This window comes from Helianthus annuus, chromosome 15 (genome assembly GCF_002127325.2).
Source record: "Helianthus annuus cultivar XRQ/B chromosome 15, HanXRQr2.0-SUNRISE, whole genome shotgun sequence".
Taxonomy (NCBI): Eukaryota; Viridiplantae; Streptophyta; class Magnoliopsida; order Asterales; family Asteraceae; genus Helianthus; species Helianthus annuus.
The window spans coordinates 16159000-16185452 of NC_035447.2; the positions used below are offsets into that span (position 1 = coordinate 16159000).

The following is a 26453-nucleotide window of genomic DNA, read 5'->3' on the forward strand; positions in this document are numbered from 1 at the left end:
TAACCGAGTCACTAACAGCTCTATTAACCAAAAATGTTGCACCAGTTCTACTAAAATTGTTAAATAACAATTGATAGTCCTTATTATTAACTCTAACAACATTAGCATACTAAAATTATTATTGACTATCAGCTAATTATTTATTACTAAAATGTTGTATTAACTTTATTCTGCAACATATTCTTTTTAAACTATGCTTACCTTGACATAACCTAATAGCTATATTTCCTTATTAGAAGTCAATGATAATTGAAAATTAGTACATATTATTACCTTGCTGGTGAACACATTTACTCTATGTTTAGGGCACACAATTTGATTAGGTTGCTGATACTGAATTGAATATCACACCAAATTACAATAGCAGTTTATATTGCTACTATTCACCCAAATCAAGCACCTTAAATAAGTCAGTGTTTCTCTATATTCAAAAAACGAACTATAACTGACGATCATTAAATTGCAACAGTCAATTCAATCCAAATACTGCAATAGAAACATAAAATCTACCACAATTCGTTGGTTAATCACGTATAGTTCTTAATCGATTAGAATCAGAAAAAGGAAATTGACTCACTGTAACTTAAAATCAGGAAGAAGGCGAACAAAGAGGCGGAGTTTTTCGAAATCAATGACCCCTGTCTTTCATTGTTATTCCTTGAATGAGGTAAGCAAGACCCCATACTACACACTGCATACACATACATAAAAATTGGGTTCAATATTATTTGTGTAAACACCGATTGGAAACCCTCACATTGCATTTGATGAAACCCTAATCAATATAAACACACACACTAACACTCACGAATCGAATTTATAAAAGGAAAAATTCGGGCTGTTTTTACCTCTTGCTGCTCCAAATCTTCATTACCATACATTATCTTCATCTTAGAAATATATGTATTGCACTTAAAGGTTGCTGGAGAGTCGGAGGATGATGTGTAATTAAAGGAGCAAGTAAATGACCCATTTTGATTCCAACTGAAGTTGCCGACTGATGGAGAGCCTGTGCAGGAGATCAATCGAAGATATATGTCTGAGAATTGTGTGCCAAATCTATGAAGATATTCAATTGGGTAGAAGTTAATTATGATTCCAATTGAGTTGCCGACTAATGGAGAGCCTGATGGCGAGCCTGTGCAGGAGATCAATCGAAGATATATGTCTGAGAGTTGTGTGCCTAACCGATGAAGATCTTCAATTAGGGAGAAGTTAATTATGGATTGGAGAGCATATATTGAGAGGCGAAGGATGAGTATCACGGACTCCAAAGTCCCCACAAACGCCAGTTAAACAACCCTTTCACTTCCGGAAGTCCTCTTCTCGCCGTTGCATCCGTCTCCGGCGACTCCTCCACTACCTCATGTTCTTCCTTTGCACATTCTTCAACTAATGAGATGTCGTACGGAGGCGAAACCGAAACCTCTGGCGGAGGATTTAAAGCTTTTCCGGCGAACCTGCGATGACTCGCCTTCTCTTTCTTCTGGTTAGGTTTACGGCCGCGACAGTTAACCTGTTCACTACTGGTAAAGTTTTCTTCAATAGCTTCAATTACTTGATGAATTAGCTCTCGGTTAATAGACGTGTCCCACCGAAACCAGTAGTTCGTGTAATAATCGAAGCAATCGCAGTCGAATACCGGAGATTTGTGTGCGGCCGGAGCTTTCTTCTTATTGTTATTATCAGATGATCTAGGGTTTGTGGAATTATTTTTGTGGAATTATTTTTGACACAAATGATTAAAGTAATATAACTTGTGATTATTAAACTGGAATTGTTTTTGACCCAAATGATTAAAGTAATGTAACTTGTGATTATTAAGTAAATTAAATGAAATTAATAGGATTCTTATAGGCTGGTGCATTTAAAAGGAATTTTTACATATATCCCCTTATTAAAAGCCCTTATTACATATTTATCCAATCTTTAAAATCAATTACATATTTCCCCCTTTCTTTATGAAATTACCCTTTTTCTTAATTTCTTATCTCTTAACTTCAAAATCAATCTAGTCAATACTCTATATGTTGTGATAAAATCTTTAAAATATTTCTTTGAAAAAAAAAACGGTCATACCCATTTTATAAAACAAGTGACCTTTTTACATATCTAGTTACTGGTTAAGTTTAAGTTTACATATTTTTTACAACCGACCCATTATACATTTAAATTTTAGTTAACTACACTAACAATTTACGTTAAAATATTGATTATCTAAAATATCTTATATAAAAAAAATATTGTTATACAATATACGTTTGTTTTTTTTAAGTCGTAATCAATTTTTCTTTAGCCTAAATCTTAGTTCGATCATCAACATTTTAATTGTTTTGAAGCAGGAGCTAAATTTCCATTTTTTTGTGTAATGCTATTTCAGAAATCTAATTGTCATGTTTTAAACATTCAAAATAATATTGAAAAAACTGTTTTACAGCAAAAATAAATTTTTAAACCATGGTTGCATGACTGTTTTCTTTAAAAAAAATAATGCTTAAGAGCTATGACGTATTATATATAAGCAAAACTTTCAATTTTCACATAACAGAGGCAGAAGCTTATAAAAAAATAGGCAGGGCTTTTAAAAAAAATGAATTCATATCATTAGGTTAATATCTTATTTGTAAACAATTATATTACACATTAAATCATAAAATATGTAAGTAATGGTATTAGAAAGGGGAAAAATGTAATAATCATTTAATAAGTTCATTAAGGGTAAAATAGTAATTCAATAGGAGTGATTTTAATAACATGGGTAAATATGTAATATGTATGGTTTAAAAGGGGGAAATATGTAATTGATTTTATGGGTTGGGTAGATATGTAATAAATGATCTTAGGAGGGGGATATATGTAAATGACCTCATTTAAAACAACCATAAATTTTGGTTTTAAAATAGAACATATAACTAAACTTTAGAATATATATAGATAACACTAAATTGAATCCTGGAGTTTAAGACATGTTAGAAAAAGTTAAAACTTAAGTATAAGAAGTTAGTTTCTTAGTAAAAACTAAAATAAAATACCTCTTGAAAAACTGCCAAAATAGCAGTTTTAGTAGTCTTCCACGGTTTCATGAAACATTCAAACCTGAAAAAAGAAAACAATTTTAAAAAAAACATTTGTAACTGCAGAACGTGGGGTACTAGATTGGGGTTGGTACGTGGAGATTGCTGGACAGCAGTTACTATAATGTATTTATAAGCAGCATGGGCTATAGTTTATTCCTAAACAATTTTCTACAAACACAAATGGGTAATAGAGCACAACGTTATGAGAGCATCATTTCAGCCTTTGAAGGTAATATTGATTTATTGTTTATCATGTGTGGCATACTAGAATCTTTACATTCGTCTTCTAAGTTCATACAAGGTACTAACACGCTTTTAATGTGTTCTATGTTGTTTTAAATACCCTCATGCATTACACTGATTTGAAGATATCTCAGCATATCTTTTCCTAAGCATATTCTCTTACAAGGTACTATGCCTTCTTTATTCTTATTCGTTGATTGTTTATCTTTTATTGTTATTTGTAAAACCTTGAGTTAATTGCCAAAATCGCCCCTGAGGTTTGAGCACATTTGCCATTTTCATCCAAAATGAAGGTTTTGTACCATTTTGCCCCCAACGTTTTCAACTTTTTGCCATTTTCATCCAAATACCTAACCAAGTTAATTTATACCATATTATGGGTATTTTTGAACCTAACCAAGTTATTTTATACCTTATTATGAGGTATTTTAGAAATTTATTAACTAAAATGGGTAATTTGTAAATTTATCAACTTTATTCTATATCATCCCTTATAACTCACCTACCTCATTAAACCCATTTCATCACAGAGGAATGGTATATAATAATTCAAAATCATGAAGATATTTTAATAATTCAAAATCATGAAGATATTTACATCAGTTACCCAATCTCTTCTCAAATTCATTATTTTAATAATTCAAAATCGTGAAGATTTTTTACATCAGTTACCAAATCTCATCTCAAATTCAAAATCATGAAGATATTTTATTATTTTTGAAGATTATGATATTAAGGTTTTAACAAATCACCACATTTCAAGCAATTTACCAGAACTCAAACTACAATCCTATCATCTTTCAAAATTCACGTTCTGACTTTGTCGAAGATTAATGAGGTAGGTGAGTTATATCTCCTCTGTGATGAAATGGGTTTAATGAGGTTGGTGAGTTATAAGGGACGATATATAATAAAGTTGATAAATTTACAAATTACCCCTTTTAGTTAATAAATTCCAAAAATACCTCATAATAAGGTATAAAATAACTTGGTTAGGTTCAAAAATACCCATAATATGGTATAAATTAACTTGGTTAGGTATTTGGATGAAAATGGCAAGAAGTTGAAAACGTTGGGGGCAAAATGGTACAAAACCTTCATTTTGGACGAAAATGACAAATGTGCTCAAACCTCAGGGGCGATTTTGGCAATTAACTCTAAAACCTTTTTGGAATTGTTTTGAAGTCTTATGTTCTTCGACGTCTTAAGTATCTTATTACTTATTTAATCATGTTTATAAAAATTAGATAAACTTAATGAAATAAGCTATTTTCGTGAGTTATCAAGAAATAAGGGTGGATACAAACATTATATTATTTAAACTATAATGAATTGTAAATTGTAAAATAGAAATCAACAAAAAACTTATGTAGAGATCTTATATTATAATACTATAAAAAAGATACAAATTTATACATATGTTTTGTTAATGTAAAAAAACCCTAAATATAAATTATATGTATAAACGGTATGTATATGTTAATGTCAACTTAATATAAATTAAATGATTGTTTAAATATCTAACAATTTAACAAATTATATTAATTATTAATATGTATACTTTTTTAGTTTCTTAAAATTTATTTGAATTGACATATTATATTTATTTGTAAAAGTATAAAAAAAATTATAAGTATTTTGAAACTATAAAATTGTTTCATCACTCAGTAAAAAAAAAGTTGTATACAAACTTTAAACCAGTAAAACCAAACTAAATTTCCACTTGATGTGGAAATTATATTTTTAACATATAAAAGTAACATGAACCATTTTATTTGGAAACCTAATATTTTTAAAAACAAGTTATAAATACTAATTTACGTAGAGATCTTATTTTTTAATATAAAAAGAGGTATATACTTAAATGTTGCAGCGATATGCAATAAATAATTAAACAATTATATGTACAAGAAATAACTTTATATAGTATATAACAAATCAACGGTTAATAACATGTAATATAACAAAATAAAATGTTTGAAATCTAAGGAAAACAATTTAACCGTTATTATTAAAGATTAATAGCTTTAATTTTTAAACAATAAAAAACAAACATCAAAGTAGACACAAATGCATAACAGTTAAAACACATACTCTGTCATAAGAGTCCAGGGAATTGCAATAGCTCAATCCATTTAGAAGCCCAACTCCAATCCGTCACATTATCCAGCCCGCTAAAGACAAATTTATGCACCTGAAAAAAAAAATCAATCTTACTAACTATACAGTGATGATCAAAAGCAGCAAGTTCATCGATTCAATAATCACATAAGTATTAGAACACTCATATATATATATATATATATATATATATATAGGGGATCGCTAAAATGAAAACCACCTCTAGTTGTAAAAACCATGAGAACCACTTTATGGCCCTTAGATCAACTAGATGGATGGATGTGATTAAAAGTAGTTAATATTAATATTAAAAGCTTTTTGTCTTATTATGTCTTTAATATTATAATCTAAAAGGGTATTTAAGTAAAATAATTCTATTTTGTCTTTTTATATATATTAATTTTAAATTACATTTTTTGTCCTATTCATTAATTACTTTTATTTTTTAAACATAATTTCTTTATTAAAAACATTTTTAAATTCAGATTTTTTTAAAAGATTATTATACTTTTTACAAGTTTTACGTTAAACTTTTTACGTTTTTTTGATGCGCCGTTTTTAACGTCGTTTTTTAACGCGCCGTTTTTTTACGCGCCGTTTTTCAAGCGTAACGCGCCGTTTTTAACGCCGTTTTTTACGCGCCGTTTTTTGAAGGCGTCGTTTTTCTCAATCGGCGTTTTTTAACACGCCGTTTCTAACGCGCCGTTTTTAACGCGCCGTTTTTTAACGCGCCGTTTTTTAACGCACCGTTATCAATCGGCGTTTTTAACGCGCCGTTTTTTTAACGCTGTTTTTTAACGCGCCGTTTTTAACGCACCGATTTTTTAACGCGCCGTTTTTTAACGCCGTTTTTTAATGCGCCGTTTTTTAACGCGCCGTTTTTTACGCACCGTTTTTCACGCGCTGTTTTTCACGCGCCGTTTTTAAGCGCCGTTTTAACGTGCCGTTTTTTAAAGGCGTCGTTTTTCTCAATCGGCGTTTTTTTAACGCGCCGTTTTTTATGCGCCGTTTTAACGCGCCGTTTTTTTAAGTCGTCGTTTTTCTCAATCGGCGTTTTTTTAACGCGCGGTTTTTTACACGTTTTTTACGCGCCGTTTTTCCGAAATTTTTTAAAGCGCCGTTTTTTTTAAGCGTCGTTTTTTTAAACGCGCCGTTTTCCACGTTTTTTAACGCGCCAAATTTTTTACATGCTTTTTACACGCCGGTTTAACGCGCCGTTTTTCCGAAGTTTTTTAATGCGCCGTTTTTTTGAAGTTTTTTAGCACGCCGTTTTTCCGAAGTTTTTTAACGCGCCGTTTTTTTACGCATTTTTACGCGCCGTTTTTTCAAGCTTCGTTTTTTTAAAACGCGCCGTTTTTTTCACTTTTTTTAACGCGCCCCTTTTTGTACACTTTTTACGTTTTGCGTTAAAAATTTAAACTTTTTACGTTTTGCGTTAAAAATTTAAACTTTTTACGTTAAACTTTTTACGTTTTACGTAAAACTTTTTACGTTTTACGAAAAACTTTTTACGTTTTACGAAAAACTTACGAAAAAGTTTACGTTTTACGTAAAACTTTTCACGTTTTACGTAAAACTTTTTACGTTTTACGTAAAACTTTTTACGTTTTACTTAAAACTTTTTACGTTTTACGAAAAACTTACGAAAAAGTTTACGTAAAACTTACGAAAAAATTTACGAAAAAAATTTACAAAAAAGTTTACGTAAAACTTACGAAAAACTTTTTACGTTTTACGTAAAACTTACGAAAAAATTTACGTAACACTTTTTACGCTTCACGTTTTTGCGTTTTACGATAAAAAGTTTACGGTTTACGTTAACAAGTTTACGGTTTACGTCAAAAAGTTTACGTTTTACGATAAAAAAGTTTACGGTTTACGTTTTACGTAAACTTTTTACGTTTTACGTTTCACGTAAAACTTTTTACGTTTCACGTAAAACTTTTCACGTTAAACTTTTTACGTTTCACGTTAAACTTTTCATGTTTTACGTTTTTAAGTTTTACGTTAAACTTCTTACGTTTTACGCTTTACGTTAAACTTTTTACGTTTTACGTTAAAAACTTTACGTTTTACATTTTACGTTAAAATTTTTACGGAACCTTTTCTTCTAACTAACGTCAATTCACAGAAAACAACGGAAGACAGGATCAATTCTCAAACCCGCAATATCAAAAACACAAATGGTTGGGCATCCAGGATCAATTCTAAAGCAAATATAAACCCTTTCAAATTTCAAAAAACTAGTTTGCTGAAAACAAGCAAATCCACAATGCATAACCGAGTCTAGTGTTTAATTTCGTTGACCGAGTTTACCAAGTCTCGTGTTTAATTTCGTTGATTGAACTGAGTTGACCTGGACCGACCGTGCCGCGAAACCCGAACCAAATCTGAACCGAAACTGAATCTGAAGCGAGTTTGCATTCTTGACTCGAACCCGCATCTTAAACCGAGACTCGAAGCCAAAACTTGAACAGTAACACCACCACAGCTACTGCCGCCGCCGGCCAGCCCCACCACCGCCGGCTGGGGCAGTTTTTTGCCGTCGACACCATCCTCGCATCATCATCAATCTCGTCGTCATAATTAGATCACTTTGAACCTGCTCATTTCAACTCCAAAATTCATTCAAGCCAAGATTGATCTCAGTATTGAAGTAGAAAACTAGCACATCAGTCAAAAAAGAGAGGGAAGCTCTTAGTGAAGAATAAATAATCAGGCATCTTGTATATGGATAAGTAGAAACCGTGTCGCTAGCGTCAACGAACGACAACTCACCCTAATTAAAATCACTAACCCAAAAACATAGCAGATTTATGTCACAATGTGGGAGATCATATCAACAGAAATCACAAAACAAAACTGACTACCAACCATTTACACCTTTTGAAAAAAAAAATTAACAATGCCCATAAATCCATGCATACTTCCTCTGTAATAGAAATAAGTCAATAACTATAGCTTAAGGGATATTCACGGTCCGGCTTAGCATGTTTTGACGAAAACTTTTGGCTGAACCGTTAACTATGGTTTTGGAAAAACACAAACCAAATTGGCAAGGTTGGTTGGCTCAACAGAACCAACCGGTTTTCACGATACGGTTCTATTTTGGTTTTAGAAAAAAAAATCTTAGAACATATTTTTTTTTATTTAAAAAGGATTGTTCAAGAGTATAGAATATATGTGTATACACATATGCACCCACACATAACTTTATATTTCTAAAATTAAAAAATAAATGTTAAACGGCTTGTTTCGAGTCCCAAACCGTCCAACCGCTAAACCGAAATGCGCATACTTCAAACAGGCAAAAGCAGTCGACTTTCTTCTGTTTGGCCGGTCCAGTCGGTTTTAGTGGTTTATGAACACCCCTAATAGCTTAAACCAATACTTTGTATGGAAAGATATAATTGTCTCTCTCTATCCCTTTCAAAGTCACTTTTTCCTTTCACTGTTAATCTCCTAACCAATTAATTATACAAGGCCAATATTTTTAATCCTAATTTTGTATCAGATTCCACCACATACTTATAAGATAGCGTGTAAGCAGACCACTAATTCATAGATCCAACAACAATTCTACAACACAAACCATAATTCATATAAATACAAAATGTGTCGGAAAATTCGTCGATCGAGCCGGATAAAAAAAAAGAGAAGAAAAGAGGGTGTGAAAGATTCACCCAGTTACCTTGGCTGCTGGAGTCGTCACCGGAACCACCATCACCATCAAAATCGCCGTCATCATCATCAACAGCCGAGCCAGAAACCAACGTCGGCTCCTTCTTGTGTGTTGTCGGACTGAAAACGAGAAGGGGAGAGAAGAAAAAGGGGTTGCCGGACTTAAATTGCCGCTAGCAGCCGACCGGAGTTGCTCCGTCGACCGGAGTTGCGAGAGAGAAGGAAGGTGCGGCTGGTTTGTTTGGGGTTAGGGTTTGAGGTCTGAAGTTTCTCTAAATTAATGAAATGGAAAACAGAGAATTGTCAAGGTGAAGGTGAAGGTGAAGGGTTATATTTTGAAGAGAGAGAAAAGTAAGAGAATTTAAATTCTCTGATGGCAATAAATGGAGAGAGAGAGAAGAGATTTGATATTTGGTGTAAATGACCAAAATAACCTTTATGTTGGCATAATTTGATTGGTTGAAAGTGGTTCTCGCGGTTCTTACAACTGGGGGTGGTTTTTATTCTAGCGGCTCCCTATATATATATATATATATATATATACCTATATATATATATATATATATATATATATATATATAGGGGATCGCTAAAATGAAAACCACCTCTAGTTGTAAAAACCATGAGAACCACTTTATGGCCCTTAGATCAACTAGATGGATGGATGTGATTAAAAGTAGTTAATATTAATATTAAAAGCTTTTTGTCTTATTATGTCTTTAATATTATAATACAAAAGGGTATTTAAGTAAAATAACTCTATTTTGTCTTTTTATATATATTAATTTTAAATTACCTTTTTATCCTATTCATTAATTACTTTTTATTACTTTTATTATTTAAACATAATTTCTTTATTAAAAACATTTTTAAATTCAGATTTTTTTAAAAGATTTTTATACTTTTTACAATTTAAGTTTTACGTCAAACTTTTTACGTTTTTTTTACGCGCCGTTTTTTAACGCGCCGTTTTTTTTACGCGCTGTTTTTTCACGCGTAACGCGCCGTTTTACGCGCCGTTTTTTACGCGCCGTTTTTCACGCGCCGTTTTTACACCGTTTTTTACGCGCCGTTTTTCACGCGCTGTTTTTCACGCGCCGTTTTTCTCAATCGGCGTTTTTTTAACATGCCGTTTCTAACGCGCCGTATTTAACGCGCCGTTTTTTAACGCGCCGTTCTCAATCGGCGTTTTTAACGCGCCGTTTTTTAACGCCGTTTTTGACGCGCCGTTTTTCACACGCCGTCTTAACGCGCCATTTTTTAAAGGCGTCGTTTTTCTCAATCGGCGTTTTTTTAACGCGCCGTTTTTTGACGCCGTTTTTTACGCGCCGTTTTTTAAGTCGTCGTTTTTCTCATTCGCCGTTTTTTTAATGCGCGGTTTTTTACACGTTTTTTACGCGCCGTTTTTTTCCACGTTTTTTAACGCGACAAATTTTTTACACGCCGTTTTAACGCGCCGTTTTTCCGAAGTTTTTTAATGCGCCGTTTTTTTAAAGTTTTTTAACGCGACGTTTTTCCGAAGTTTTTTAACGCGCCATTTTTTACGCGTTTTTACGCGCCGTTTTTTCAAGCGTCGTTTTTTTAAAACGCGCCGTTTCTCCACGTTTTTTAATGCGTCTTTTTTTTACACGCCGTTTTAAACGCGCCGATTTTTTCACTTTTTTAACGCGCCCTTTTTGTACACTTTTTACGTTTTGCGTTAAAAATTTAAACTTTTTACGTTTTACGTAAAACTTTTTACGTTTTACGTAAAACTTTTTACGTTTTACGAAAAACTTTTTACGTTTTACGTTAAAAATTTAAACTTTTTACGTTTTACGTAAAAGTTTTTACGTTTTACGTTAAAATGTTCATGTTTTACGTTAAACTTTTTACGTTTTACGTAAAAACTTACGAAAAAGTTTACGTAAAACCTACGAAAAACTTACGAAAAAGTTTACGTGAAACTTACGAAAAACTTTTTACGTTTTACGTAAAACTTACGAAAAAATTTACGTAACACTTTTTACGCTTCACGTTTTTACGTTTTACGATAAAAAGTTTACGGTTTACGTTAACTAGTTTACGGTTTATTTTTTTTTTTACAAAAATGTTTTTACGCAAAACCGAACGCAACAGAAAATCGCCGTTTTTACGTTAATTTTTTTACGTTTTAACGCGCCATTTTTTTACGTTTTACGTTAAATTTTTTACGTTTTAACGCGCCTTTTTTAACGTTTTACGTCCGAAAGTTTACGTTTTACGATAAAAAAGTTTACGTTTTAACGCGCCGGTTTTGTTACGTTTTACGCGCCGGTTTTTTACGTTAACTTTTTTTACGATTTACGTGCCGGTTTTTTACCTCAACATTTTTAACGTTTTTACGTTTTACGCGTCGGTTTTTTATGTTTTATAGTTTACGTTTTACGTTTTACGTAAACTTTTTACGTTTTATGTTTTACTTTTTACGTTTTACATTTTACGAAACACTTTTTACGTTTTTACGTTTTGCGTAACACTTTTTACGTTTTACGTAAAACTTTTTACTGTTGCGTAAAGCTTTTAACGTTTTATGTCTTGTAACGAATGCACCCAGAAATCGCAAACTCTGGAGGTGTCTCGGATATATTGTTATCATCATCGACTATGGGGGGGGGGGAATAAAAAACCAACAACATCAAAACAAAGTGTATCTCGAAAAAAAACGGGGTTCGGCTCAGATTAACGTTTTACGTAAAACTTTTTACTGTTGCGTAAACCTTTTAACGTTTTACGTAAAACTTTTTTACGTTTTACGTAAAACTTTTTACTTTTTTGGAATTCGGGTTTTTACGAAAAAGTTTTACGTTTTACTGTTGCGTAAACCTTTTATGCCCCGTTTTTACGCCCCTTGTTTACTCTCTGTTTTATCACACGGTTTTTTACGTCTTACAATTTACGTAGAAAAAGTTTTACGTTTTACGTTAAATATTTTTTACCTAAAAGTTTACGTTTTACGTTTTACGTTAAACTTTTTAAACTTTTTACGTTTTACGTTAAACTTTCTACGTAAAATTTTTTACGTTTTACGTTAAACTCTTTACGTTTTACGTTAAACTTTTTACGTTTAACGTTAAACTTTTTACGTTTTACGTTAAACTTTTTCCGTTTTACGTTAAACTTTTTACATTTTACGTTTTACGCTAAACTTTTTACATTTTACAATTTATGTTAAACTATTTACGTTTTACGTTTTTACGGAAACAGACAGAGTTTCCTCTGTTTTTGGAATAAGCCGACAACTCAAGTTTTCGTTATCTTTTCAAAATTCAATAATTTTTAACAATATAAACACAAATATATAAAATTTCTATCAAAATGCCCAACGTAACAAGTCACTAAAGTATCGGGTCCGTTGACCGTCTCTGACTTGTTTAGTGTATAAAATTTCTATCAAAATGCCCAACGTAACAAATATATAAAATTTCTATCGCTACGTTTAAACTTTACCGGTCCTCAGTTGACCGTCTCTGACTTGTTTTACTGCTGTTGACCCGAACCGGGTCCGTTGACTGCTTTCGACCCAAACCAAACCCCGAAAACTGACCCGAGTTGCACCGCGTCGAGCTGAAACCCGAGCCGCTACCGAACTGTGTCACTACCCTATTTTCTTGACCGGATTTAACCCGAACCTGATATGCGTAACAAATCCAACTTGAACCAAGTTCTGACCCGGATTCAATTCAAACACAATAATATAAGCCTCTGTGTCACTACCCTATTTTCTTGACCGGATTCAATTCAAACACAATAATATAAGCCTCTGTTTTCTAGAACATGTAATCAAAATCCCAAAAAAAAAAGATAAACACACACACACCATTGTTTCCTTTTAAGAGTTATAAAAGGGATTTTACTGCGAAGATGACTGTGGTTCATGTTCGTACAGTAATTCAAAATCCAAATTAACAACTGGGGTTTTGATTTTCTTTAAAGAGTTATAAAAGGGATTTCACTAAGAACATAAAACAATCTGCGAACATCTTACCCGGACCTGAATCAAATCGATACGAACTGAACCACGACCACTGACGCCGCTGGCTGCCACCTGAAACCACCATTCGACGGAGAAAACCCGAACCACAGTCATCTTCCACCTCACCTTGTCATCAACATCACCACCTAGCTCATCGTAGAACCCACAACCGCTGCCGCCGTGAGCGGCGGCGCCGTCGACGGTCCACCATTTCCTCTCCCATGCGTCTCTCTCTCTCTGGTCATCCGTCTCGATCTCTCTCGCTTCGTCTCGTTGCCGGAAAAACCAGGGTGTGGGTGTGGTGTGCGTGTACCGGAGACATGAGATGAAGGGGGTGTCGGGTGTGTGATTGTCGCTGGAAAACGAGGCCACAACGGTGGCGGGTATGTGGCCGGCACCAGTTGCTAGCTCCTGGTTGCCGTTATCGGACAAAGAGTAGAGAAATGGGCTGTTGGGTAGTAAATGGGTAGTCAATTTTGAGGGAATGGATGATATGTAGAGTGGGGAAGAAGTGAAGAAGATGAAGTGGTGGGTTATGCAGAAGCTCTACATTTGAAAAAGTGAAGAGAGAGACAATTAAAAAAAGGACAGAGATATTTATGGTGGTATTAATGAAGAGAGATGGTGAGAGATTAGACATTTGGGGTAAAAGACCAAAACACCCCTTTAGTTGGCATAATCTGATTGGTTGAAAGTGGTTCTCGCGGTTCTTACAACTGGAGGTGGTTTCTATTTTAGCGGCTCCCTATATATATATATATATATATATATATATATATATATATAATGTAACAACAGACAACTATTATATTAAGATGTATTTAGTTAAAAATTCAACAGCAACTATTTATAAGTAGTCATAACCTCAATATGATCAAAAGCAACAAAATTATTCATATTCTTTCGTCACACAAACCTTGGACTCACAAATACTAGTAATTTGGCATATCACCGATAAGATTCTTCATGTAAAAACACAAGGTATGGTTGCTAACGGTTAATATAATAAGATGTAGAAACCTTAAAGATATAAACCTAACAACAATGAGTAAGGAAACATAATTACTCCCTAACTAAAGATGATCATCAACTAGAAAAAAAAAATAAGCAGAGTCGTTCATCTCATTGATGAACCAGAAAACCCGTAGATCAAACGATTTTGATACTTAAATATGGTCACAAAGGTGTACAACCCGTAGATCAAATCTAAGAATCGTATTAACATATTTTCAAACTTTAAACTGACATTTACATACAAAAAATAATAATAATAAACTTAAATAGGAAAAAAGAAAGAAACGCCAACAAACTCTCAGCATTAATCATGAACAATAATAATCATCAAAGCGTAAGAACGATCATATATCAGCAAAACAAATGAGAGAGAAGAGATAGGCGGTTGCACCTCTCCGGCGGTACTAAGTTTTGTTTTTTAAGATTAGCAACAACACTAGAGGTTTGAGATGACGACGACGGTGGAGGTATTTGTTGCGGTGGTTGGTGTTGATGGGTAAGTATGTGAGATAAAAAGGCTAGATCTGTAATGGAGGTGGTGTTGCGGCGGTGAGGAGAGTGGCACGGTAGAGACGGTAGGTGAGAAGTAGCCACAGTTGGTTGAAGTAGAGAGAGAAAGAGAAGGTGGTGTGGAGAAGAAAACCCTTTTCACTCTCTCTCACATTGATCTCTAAACTTTTGAAATGAAAAAACCCTTGTCAAACAATAAATAATGGGCCACAAAACTTTTGAATGGAAAAAAACCCTGAGATCAAACAACAAACAATGGGCCACTGAATTGTTATGTAGAGATTTAAAGTGGTCATAACAATTCATCATGAGACAATAGATTTTTTATATAAGGCATGATAGATAATTAGATACTACAAATGATGGTATTCTTTTTTTAATATTGTTAATAATTGTTATGAATATATTATTTATTAGTGACCATCCACATTACCAACTCTCATATCATTTATGTATGTATTAATGTCATAGTGCCTATATATATTGACATTTGTAAATGATGGACCTCTCAATGAATAATAGTTCTTTATTCTATCTTTCTCTATGTGTTCCTTTGATTATGTACATATACTAGTCGCTAGTAGGCTGTTGTTTTACAACACGTTATCAGCATGAACGAACTTTTCTCTCAAACCCTGTTTTTTCTGGAACCATCGTCCATTTTTTTTTTGGAACCTTCATTGCTCTACTTTGGACGACAACTGCCATGCAATGGAAGAACTTATAACTCCGGGTTAAATTGCTTCGAATGTCAAGCTCTCCTACAGATCTGCTTTTGGCCGGATTCATAAGGTATCACTGGTTGGAAAGGTAACCTTCATATAAAATGTTACATTCTTTTGACCTGCAATACTGGGAAGATCTATTCCCCACCAATATTTTATATTAATTTATTTATAATAGTTTTAAACTATAGCTCTATATATGATGTATTTTCTAATGGGTTATGGTAGTAGTAAGGAAACAAAAAAGTTAATTGATCCACTTCTTAAAATATATTAATAAGGTTATTTATTAACAAATTTAATGTTTTTGAATAAATCAATGAGTTTTAGAACAAGTACATGAAACGGTTTGGTTAGAAATTATTATGAATTATCAATTGTATATACTACAACATGTGTTGATATATATTTGTAATTATAATTAAATGCACAATTATTTAACTGATATCCAACAAGTATGCTTATTATTAATAAATTCTGTATTACTGTGTAGATATGATATGTATTATGGTATGTATATTGTGAATACTATCATATGTGGAGGATGTTGATATTCCTAAGAGTTTGTCAAAGTGAAGGTTTATTTATTATTTGCGAACATTGCTAGGATATACTTGTTTATTTGTTAATAACATATTCCTTTAGTGTTAGTTTTTTTTACATCCGTTAAAGTAGTTTTATATGGATCATAATAGAATGTATGATGCATTCAGATTTAGTTTATGTGTAGTTTCGTGTATATAGATGACTAACCGGTAGTATTTTACTAAAGTAAATATATTATTTAGTAAAAGTATTATGAATCTTGTTATGTTGATAAACCTAATACATTTGGTGATTAAAAGATTTATTGTCTACGTGTTTTAGAGTTAATAAAATACATTTGTCTTCACAATACAATAGTAGTATGCATTTGTAAGATGGTGTTGACTAGATGCACAGTCTTTGCAGTATATTTTTCTATATATATGATTATTTTGATTGCTTATTGAAATTGAATTGACAAGTTTTCCTATTAAACACCATGAGGACTTGATGAAGATTTTTGGTTATTTTTCAAATTAGAGTAACAATATTATACAAGGTATACTTTTGGCTAGGTATACACTTATACCGTGATAGGTGAATTCATACAATATTAGATAGTTTATTCGTGATGCACTGTTACCTATAGACAAATTTGTTCGCAAGATAATGTTTTAAATGGTGGCGGTTTTTTTTAATCATACTTATACGAACCATATAGTTATTGTTATTGCTATCATTGTCTTTATCGTATATAAGTGTATTCATTTGAGTGATTTAATTGAATAAGTTAGCATGATCAAGATACATGGTTAGTAGTTTTGAAATTTGTTTACGAATAAAATAGGGGAACTTTAAATTTTTGAAACAGTGTTAATTGAGTAAGAAAAAAAAGGTAAAGGAAAAAGCGACTAAAAGTTGTCAAATAATATAAAAGGAATCGTAGTTTAGTTATCTTGTTTAGTTTTTATTTGGCCTGAAGTAGTTTTGATTTATGGTTTACTACACAACTATATAAGTCACTGTTTTCTAAACATATTTTAGTTGCCTATAAACTAGCTATATGACAAATAAATATTTGTAAATAAATTATTAAATGTTGAGAACTTGAAAGCGACATTTGTTTAAGTTTCAAAATGAAACATATATATGTTTGGATATACTAGTCGTTGTGTTTACTTATTATTGATGAAAAGAATATCTCTTTCATGGAGCTCTTATGATAACTTATCTTATATAGTGACATGTTAATACATTATGTATTGCATAATTTAGTTTTGTGTATATTATCATTTCAGTATTTATATATCTTCTGTATGCAATCATTTATTTACAAAGTTGTGGTTAATTATCCTATCATAAAAGTTGTGTGATTCTAATCCATTCATGAAGTGAATGTGATGATAGAATGACCAATGTAAGGTCACGATCATGTATATAACAACTAAGAAAATTATAACGATGTCACCATGATAGTTGTTTTGTTATAATCCATTTCTTGAACTGAATGTGATGATATAATAAGTGGTGTAAAGTTCATAATCATGGTAATTGAGGAAATTGTTATAATGCTCTTGTAATGAGATCAACCATGTTAATAATGTGATGACTATACAATGATCGTTATAAAGGTCGTAAGATATAAGATTGATAAATCTTATATGACTCAACTACTTCTCAATTGATGGTAAGCAAATAGAACATTATTTACAAGGAAAAATTGATTAAATTCTTTTCATTTGTCACACTTGAGACATATGCTCCTAAAGTAGCAATATCATTATAAGAGTCATGAAAAAATGAAATGCTTTTATACTCATGTGACAGAGTAAATAATGAAAAACTATGAAGCTTGTTTTGGTTCTACTCCATTCCCAAAAGTGAACGTGATTATATATTAATCATTGTAAATGTAGTGATGGACCTAATTGAGTCATTTGTAATGATGAGATTGACTATAAGAATTGTAATGATGGCTATTTTAATAATGAGATGGACCACCAAAAGTGGCAAACTAAGGAGTAATTGCATAACGTGATGGTTTTAACTTTGAAGTTATAATATATTCTCTCGTATCATATGTTTTGTATTACATACGAGCAAGTAATACACATATGATCATAAACCAGAAGTTTATGGATCATAATTATTTAATTAGTTGGCATGACCGGTTAGACCACACCGAGTCAATGATGATGTGAAACATAATGAAGAACTAGAAGATTCTTCAAGATAATAATTAGCATGTAATGTTTGCTCTCAAGGGAAATTATATATTTGCAAAATAAACGAGGGTGTGTATACCTAAATATTCTGGAAGCGATTAAAGGATATCTCGAACATGATACCATTTAGTGTTTTAAATCGATGCATCGTCTAAATGGTTATCAAATCCACAACCTGAAGCTTGTGTGATTATGCCTTAGCTAATGTGATAGGAAGCATATTAATCCAGATTACTATTGTTTACAAAGCCAATGATCATGAGAGGAGCAAAAGTTTATTTTGGTACATGTAATTTTATATATAGTACCATCAATTCACATCAAGCCAATATGTTATAGTTCTCCCCATACAATTGGTTTTTTGGTCAGAAACCAAAGATGTTTAATCAAATATTTTGGTTGTGCGACATATATTGAAACTCATCCACCACACCCACAAAGATGGGACTTCTAAAAAGTTTGAGAATATGTTGGGTATAAATAATCGTCTATGATTAAATACTTAAAGCCATTAGTAAGAAATTTGTTTATGGCTCACTGGTTTTCACTTTAGTGAATGAATGTTCCCAACATTAGGGGGAGATAACAAGCAGTTGGAAAGTGAAAAGTGAAATGAATTATTATGTCATCTTGATCCTCAGACTATAAACTATGAATTAGAAGTTTAAAGTATAATTCATTCACCAATATTAAAGAACAAATTACCAGACAAGTTCACTGACCTAAATAGAGTGAGTGACTAAGTAAGTCACGTAATCAACTGCTTATGCTCCAGTTATCTTTGTGTCCCAAGAGGACAACCACATATTTTTATAATGAGTCTAATGCACGCCTATAACGTGGTAGACTAGTTGATTCCAACAATAAAATTCCTCAAAAATTGGAGCAAGTAATTAAGATGGTCAAGTCGAGGTTATAGCAATAAGATCCCCTGAAGGGACAATAGACATGATGGTTCAAGAAGAACCTCAGGTACCTGAAAATAAAGAGATATCGCCAAGTTGTATCATGTCTAAGATATGTATGGAATCGGAATAAAAATCGACGTCGTTATACTTTTGTATATATTGTAGCGCTTAAAATGATTAAATGATGAGGATCAAGATTTAAGATCTGCCTATGAATGAATATTAAAAAAAATGATTGGCCAAAATAGAAAGACGCAAATAAGGCAGAGTTTAGTTCTCTAATGAATTCTGGACCAACAGTCCATACAACTGAAGTTGTAAAATATGCTGGATACAAAAGTGTCTTTTACGCGAATCATGTGAAAATCAAATTAAGTGATATAAGTCGAAATTGGTGGCACAAGAATTTTCACAAATACCTATGATTTATTATGAGAAAACGTATTCTCCAGTGGTGGATGCATTGACTTCCCAATATCTTATTAGTCTGGTAATATATAATAGAGAATTGACATGCGTCTCACGAAAGTTATGTATCACTTGATACTAAGTCATATAAAATAAGTTCTCGAGAATATTATGATTATTATATAAATTCAGATCTGAATACATATACATGTTGTATATATTATTGAATTGAATATAATTGGAACTCCCCATGAGTATCCTAAAGCATTTAAGTGCTTATAAGGTTAGTTGAAACATCTTAATGATGTAATTCTTGTGCACCAATAACTATACATAGGAAACTTGTGCCTGGTTATTATGGCACCTTAATGTAGAATGAATAAGCATGGTACAATATGGATTAAATATTCAAGAGATCCCTGCATATGATATAGAAATCAATGAGGAGGAATATGTACCAAACATTTCCTTCAAGTAGACGACAAGTTTTAATAGAACTCCTAAAGAGTGAATGCACATACATTGTTTTTCCAAGTTGAAAGAAGTATGTATATGATTGCCAATGCCTGAAACATTGATTTCAAGTTCCCAAGAATGTATCTTTATAAAGTTAAAGATAGTATGAACTAAAATAGTCAAGTTGAGTGTTGTACAACTCATGATATATTCTGATAAAGAGCAATATAAGTTTGATAATATTATCCATCTTTATCAAATGTTTTTTTTCTTAAAAGTTCACTATAATCGCAATTTACAGTGATGATGCCTGAGCATCATCAAGAGAAACTGGCGAGCTTTTAGAATGAGAATTTTTTTAATGACCCTAGCACAGTCTAATTATTACTCGACTTGCAGTTCGAATATATTTGTAATCATACTTTATTCATCTATCAAACTACATCTAGAAGATGTTGGTGGGACATTTTAGTATGTAGAGAGCTCAACCTTATAGTATGTTAAAGGTTGTTCAGACACTTTTTATAAGAAATGATTATTATCATCTCATACCAAAGTAGAGATTCTCATTTCAAAAGTACCATGGCTAAAGTGCAATTGTACATTAACTTAACTTTCGTGCTATGCATGATAATATATATTTTTTATTTGAATTTATCAACATGATATAGCACATGTCCAATGAGGAGACATTTGAATGGTAAAGCAGATATGTCGATACCCTAAAGGTAAAAATGATACGTGTCTATATTTTACTAACCCATGAAAGCTAGTTTTGTTAGTCTTGTAGATATAAAGAATGTAACAAAAATAGTCTTGGATCTTATGATATTTGTTCGCAAGAGGAAGAACTAGAAGTCTCACAAGAAGATTTTACAACATTACTCAACATAAAGGATTGCACTTCAAGGCATCAAACGACAAATCATTCTACAAAAGTTTTGAGCAAATTTCGGGGATGATGGACACACTTTACTTAAAGGATACATATTATAATGAGGGGGAGATTTATTCAAGTTGCACTCTTTTTCCCTTAACTAAGTTTTATCCCAATGAGTTTTCTTAGTAAGGTTTTTAATGAGGCAACATAACATACCTGATCCAGAAGTATCATGGGGAGACAATACGCGCTGCACTCTTTTTCCCTTAGCTGAGGTTTTGTCCCACTAGGTTTTCCTAGCAAGGTTTTTAACGAGGCATCATATCCAAGCATATTAAAAGGATAATGTACCCCTTGCTTTTATCATATGTGGATAGTCAAGGGGGAGTGTTATGAATATATTATTTATTAGTGACCATCCACATTACCAACTCCCATATCATTTATGTATGTATTAATGTCATAGTGCCTATATATATTGACATTTGTAAATGATGGACATCTCAATGAATAATAGTTCTTTATTCTATCTTTCTCTATGTGTTCCTTTGATTATGTACATATACTAGTCACTAGTAGGCTGTTGTTTTACAACAATAATAAAATAATTATAAACTAAATAACTGATTACTTAATTTTGTATTTAATCTATTGAGTCGATGTCCATACTTTCGAAATAACACATAAATGGCATTACAACACATCTAGTGTTACAATTAATTTGAATTTAATCATATTAATAAAAGTTAATTATATATGTATTTATTATAACTAACTTTATCTTTAATACTTGTATTATTATTATTATTATTATTATTATTATTATTATTAATTATACATTATGGGGATAGAGTAAATTTGATGTAATTTAAAAGTAGTGATTATATAATTTTTACCATTAAAAAAATAATAATAATAACATATGTAATATTAAGATGTTGTTGAAATATTCCACATAAATGGGCTCTTTTTAGAACAATTAATGTTTTAGTTTACATTTCAAATAAAAAAATTATTTATTTCATGATGTCCTTAAAATGCCCGTCCACCGGACGGGTACAGAACTAGTTATATATGATGCAAAATCAATTCAATATAACAACCAGGGATAATCAGTTTGTTCGTTTACACTATTCACGATTCCATTCATATATCTTCTTCTTGAATTTTGCACAAGTTTGAGTGTATCTTGGTTGATACAGGCCGGTAAATATTTCACCCACGTTATCCATTGTCATAGTTGGTTCAGTATGACGTTCATCTCTACGGGGCACCATTGGTGGGTTTATTGGTTCAGGAAGACTCCCGGACCCTTGATCGCTAAGCATTGAAACAACTGTGGACACGGATGGGCGGTTTCCAGGCATTCCTTCGACACATAATAAGGCGATATGGATCCATCTAATAACTTTGCCAATCGGAATATTTAGGGCTAGGCGACCATCAATTAGTTCCTCTCCTTTATTTGCTCTCCATAAACGCGATGCCTTTAATAAGTAAATATATATTATTAGAGGCTAATAAACTCTTAAGGTTTATACTAAGAGGTCAATATCTTACTTACCGTTAAGAGGAAGTCTTCGAGTTGATTCTTGTAGCGGAAATGATTATTCTTTTGTCCGCAAACTATTTCTAGCAGCACCATCCCAAAACCAAAAACATCTGATTTCGTGGAGAATCGTCCATGCATTGCATATTCGGGTGCCATATATCCGCTGTTGCAATAAAGAGTCATCAAATCTTGAATTAGGAAAATACACATATGTATGGTTTAAAAGTGACTATACATATGTATAGTTTAAAATTAAGTTTTTGTATAATTCAAGATTTGATTATATACATATATGTATATAGTCAACCATTTTTTGTCCCGGTGAGAATTCATCTTACAAATGATAATTTTCGTATTCGTTTCATATTTGGAGACAAAAAGGAAAGGTGACCTCTTATAATTCTCTTCCGTTTCTGATATCGTCTAAACCAAAAGTAGGCGATGATCCCCGCAATAATGGCTAACATTACTACACCAACAATGACTAACACTAGAATAGTTCTACCTCTTCCTGCAAACACACATTAACAATCTATCTAGCAAATATAATCAATGAATCTTTGAGGACGCATTTTACTAAAAAAAGCTCACCTGAAGATGTTGGATTAGGAAACCAAGTCGCATTGAAAAATGGTTGATTATGGTACCGCATAATACAACTGGTTTTGTAAATTGTTACTTGCCTCCTTTTAGGTACCGGTTTATAAAGTTCGCTTGCTTTGAACAAGCAATCATCCAAGAAATCATTGCATTGCTGAGCCGATAAAACAGGAAGACACTGCATCACTACTACAAGACGGTGTTTTCAACACCGTCTTAATGTACACCGGTTTAAAATCAAGTCTTATTAGACGGTGTTCAATTTTAACACCGGCTTAAACTTGATGAACACCGTCTTTTAATATCAAAACATTTCAAATATTAATAAAAACAAATATTTTTTAAGACCGTCTTATAAACATTTGCTAATTTCGTCGCTAAAGCATGTCTCCGCTATTGCTGATTTCGTCGCTAAAGCCTGTTATCGATCCTGATGCGGTTGAGTTGCCAGAAGCATACTTCCGGAGTGGCCCACCTCCTGAAGTCTCTAGTTGTAGTTTATCGAGCAAATCCCACACCGTTTTGTTCCACTCCTCAAAGCTACTTGCATTATCATAATAGCGGAAGCCATTATACCAGTATATTTGGCTATCTATCGCCTTTGTTATACCAGAGAAGTATAAGAAACAAGTACCGTACCATCCTGCAGCCTCATACTGATCGGGACAAACTTGTATTAACCGTCGTGTAGCATCGTCTACACATTTCCTGCAGGGTTCCAGCTCTAAATCTCCAGGCAAAGAGCGACAACCTCACCCTTTCTAAAAGTTGAACTGTAATACCCGAACCCGTTGTTTGTACCTGTTAAGCGGTACAGTATATTGTCAAGCTCTCACTACTAGAAAACTGCTATTATTCCTACCAAAATTTCCTACGTATTTCCTACGAACGAAAATGGCGACACCTTTCCTACGATATTCCGACGAACAAGAAAGGGTCTTAGTTTTGTGATAAAAAAAGCTACAAAAAAGCGACAAATTGGTTTGCGTAGGAAAAGTGTCGGAACGTTCCGACGGATTTCCCACGGAATTCATTTTCAATTTAAGCATTAGTCGGAAATTCGTAGGAATCAGTATGCGTTGGCAATTTCTGACGGAATTCCTACGAAATTCGTTTTTATTTTAATCATTAGTAGGAAATGCGTAGGAATTCAATTTATCATAAAAAAATATTCATAATAAATAAAATTAACGATATTAAAATATAAAGTTTTATTATTTAAAGCAGCAAGTTCATCGATTCAATAATCACATAAGTATTAGAACACTCATCTATACTATATAATAAAAGAAACCTGATTTTGGACACGTGTCATTCATTGAAGATGTCTACATTTGTAATTTCCTACCTTTTCAAATATAATAGATAATAATTGAATTAAAATTATAGAAAATTTGAGAAAATAAATATTTAATTTTTTTAATAAGGTTCATATAAATCGATAGAAAATAAATATTTAAAAAAATAACTAAATTAATTTAATTAAAAACTTAATAGGATCGAGAAAAATAATTAAAAGTTAAATTAAAAAATCTATTGTAAAGTTGATTAGTTGTTATTTTTAGAAAATTACAAAAATAGTTTAGTAAAACACATAGCAAAGTCGGAAACTATAAATATCTGAAACATAGCTAAACTTTAATTAAATTATAATCGTAGCAAAATTTGAAGAAAAATCAAGAAAATTAGTATGACAAATACTAAAAAATAACAAAAATATTTGTTTGAATAAATGTTTAAAAAAGAATTTAATAAGCATCGTAGTCAACCAAAGTCAATATTAGTTTGTTGAGAGACAAACTTGGCCACTTTTTGGTAATGGGTGTTTTTGTGGCTACATTAGCTAAAGGATGTGAGGGGCATGGTTTGTTCATCAATCGTTATGTAGGACTATTATCGAATTGCTACATCACATCATCCCCTTGCCTCATTCACCATGGTTGGCATGGATTAAACCATAACAACCATGGGCCTCCTTTCCTTTTTCAATATTTCCTTTTCTTTTTTCACAAAAATAAAATAAAATAAGAGAATAGTGGTGTGGGTCATGACCACACCCTTAGGGTAGTGGTTTTGAATGATGGAATAAAAGTTAGTGACGTGACGCTGATGTGGAGGGTCATGGAGACCATGAGAGTCATGACCACGCCCTATAGCCTTAGAACGAGTATGACATGGGCCCATGGGTGTTTGGGTGTGTTCTTGCATTAGAGGAAAAATCCTTGAATGTAATATTCTGGTTTCGAAAATCTACAATATACTTTATCAACAAATGGTTAGGATTGATAATACACTTTATATCTCTCATGTATAATTGCGGACACATGTCGCTTTATGAGGTGGTCTCAAATAAAATTTGTAGAACAAATTTTGATGATAAAGATAAAGATAAGTGATAACCAAATATTAATTACTAAAATTAAAAGATTTTGATGATAATAATAAGGATAACTGATAACCATATATTAATTAATAAAATTAAAAACTATATATTAACGTTTTTATTATTTATAAAGATAAAGATAGTTTTAATTGTTTATATAAAAGTTTATAATCTTTATCTTTATTTACTATCTAATAACCGACGGGTAATGAACCTGATGACGAACCAGACTCAATTAAGAATTATTTCCAAATTCCAATCAATCACATGTAGTTCAAAAGGAGCAAAAAAAAAATATTTGTTGTTAATTCCTCTGCTACTACTATACTAACCTAATCAAATATGAAAGTAAAACTATAACATCGTACATGAAAATTAAAAAAAAATAACATTTTTTTCTTTAAACGTTTTCTTTTACTTTTTCGCTTATTAATAACTATTTAAGTTAAAATTTCATCGATTTAACCATGCGTAATACTTAAGTTTCTAACATATTAATAAATAAATAAAAAATAAAGTAAAATGTTAACTTGTGTATCACATAAGGTTCAAACCTAATAATAAATAAATAAATAAAAAACAAAGTAAAAATGTTATAATACATCAAAGTTCATTTTTTTTTAAAAAACATATCTTGACGACCATATGTGTTAGCCAATTATATTATATTTAATCAACTCGTGTAATACACGTGTTTATTCAACACATGCAATACACGTTTTTAAGGATGTAACTTTTTTATAAAGTTATATTTATTCAACCCGTGTAATACACGGGGTTATAACCTAGTATATATATATAATGTAACAACAGACAACTATTAAGATGTATTTAGTTAAAAATTCAACAGCAACTATTTATAAGTAGTCATAACCTCAATATGATCAAAAGCAACAAAATTATTCATATTCTTTCATCACATAAACCTTGGACTCACAAATACTAGTAATTTGGCATATCACCGATAAGATTCTTCATGTAAAAACACAAGGCATGGTTGCTAACGGTTAATATAATAAGATGTAGAAACCTTAAAGATATAAACCTAACAACAATGAGTAAGGAAACATAATTACTCCCTAATTAAAGATGATCATCAACTAGAAAAAAAAATAAGCAGAGTCGTTCATCTCATTGATGAACCAGAAAAC

At 31.9% G+C, this 26453-nt stretch overlaps 2 protein-coding genes and 2 long non-coding RNA genes across 5 annotated transcripts; all 4 read right to left on the bottom strand.

The window, feature by feature from the left end:
• Positions 1–460: 460 nt before the first annotated feature.
• On the bottom strand, positions 461–902 carry LOC118487391. Its single transcript, XR_004881732.1, has 2 exons — positions 849–902; positions 461–691 (listed from the first exon to the last, which is right to left on the bottom strand). It is a non-coding gene; the product is annotated as an uncharacterized LOC118487391 (long non-coding RNA).
• A 359-nt stretch (positions 903–1261) lies between these two features.
• Positions 1262–3840, bottom strand: LOC118487423. Its single transcript, XM_035984258.1, has 3 exons — positions 3827–3840; positions 3033–3096; positions 1262–1669 (listed from the first exon to the last, which is right to left on the bottom strand). The coding sequence occupies exons 1-3, from the start codon at positions 3838–3840 to the stop codon at positions 1262–1264; spliced, it is 486 nt and encodes a 161-aa protein (XP_035840151.1).
• A 3736-nt stretch (positions 3841–7576) lies between these two features.
• On the bottom strand, positions 7577–9481 carry LOC118487390. 2 transcript variants are annotated; one of them, XR_004881731.1, is made up of 2 exons: positions 9133–9481; positions 7577–8233 (listed from the first exon to the last, which is right to left on the bottom strand). It is a non-coding gene; the product is annotated as an uncharacterized LOC118487390 (long non-coding RNA). The 2 variants fall into 2 exon arrangements; XR_004881730.1 differs by having other exon boundaries at positions 7577–8105; positions 9133–9480.
• A 12350-nt stretch (positions 9482–21831) lies between these two features.
• Positions 21832–22539, bottom strand: LOC110909494 (cysteine-rich receptor-like protein kinase 6). Its single transcript, XM_022154418.2, has 2 exons — positions 22332–22539; positions 21832–22254 (listed from the first exon to the last, which is right to left on the bottom strand). The coding sequence occupies exons 1-2, from the start codon at positions 22527–22529 to the stop codon at positions 21898–21900; spliced, it is 555 nt and encodes a 184-aa protein (XP_022010110.2). The 5' UTR covers positions 22530–22539; the 3' UTR covers positions 21832–21897.
• Positions 22540–26453: the final 3914 nt, after the last annotated feature.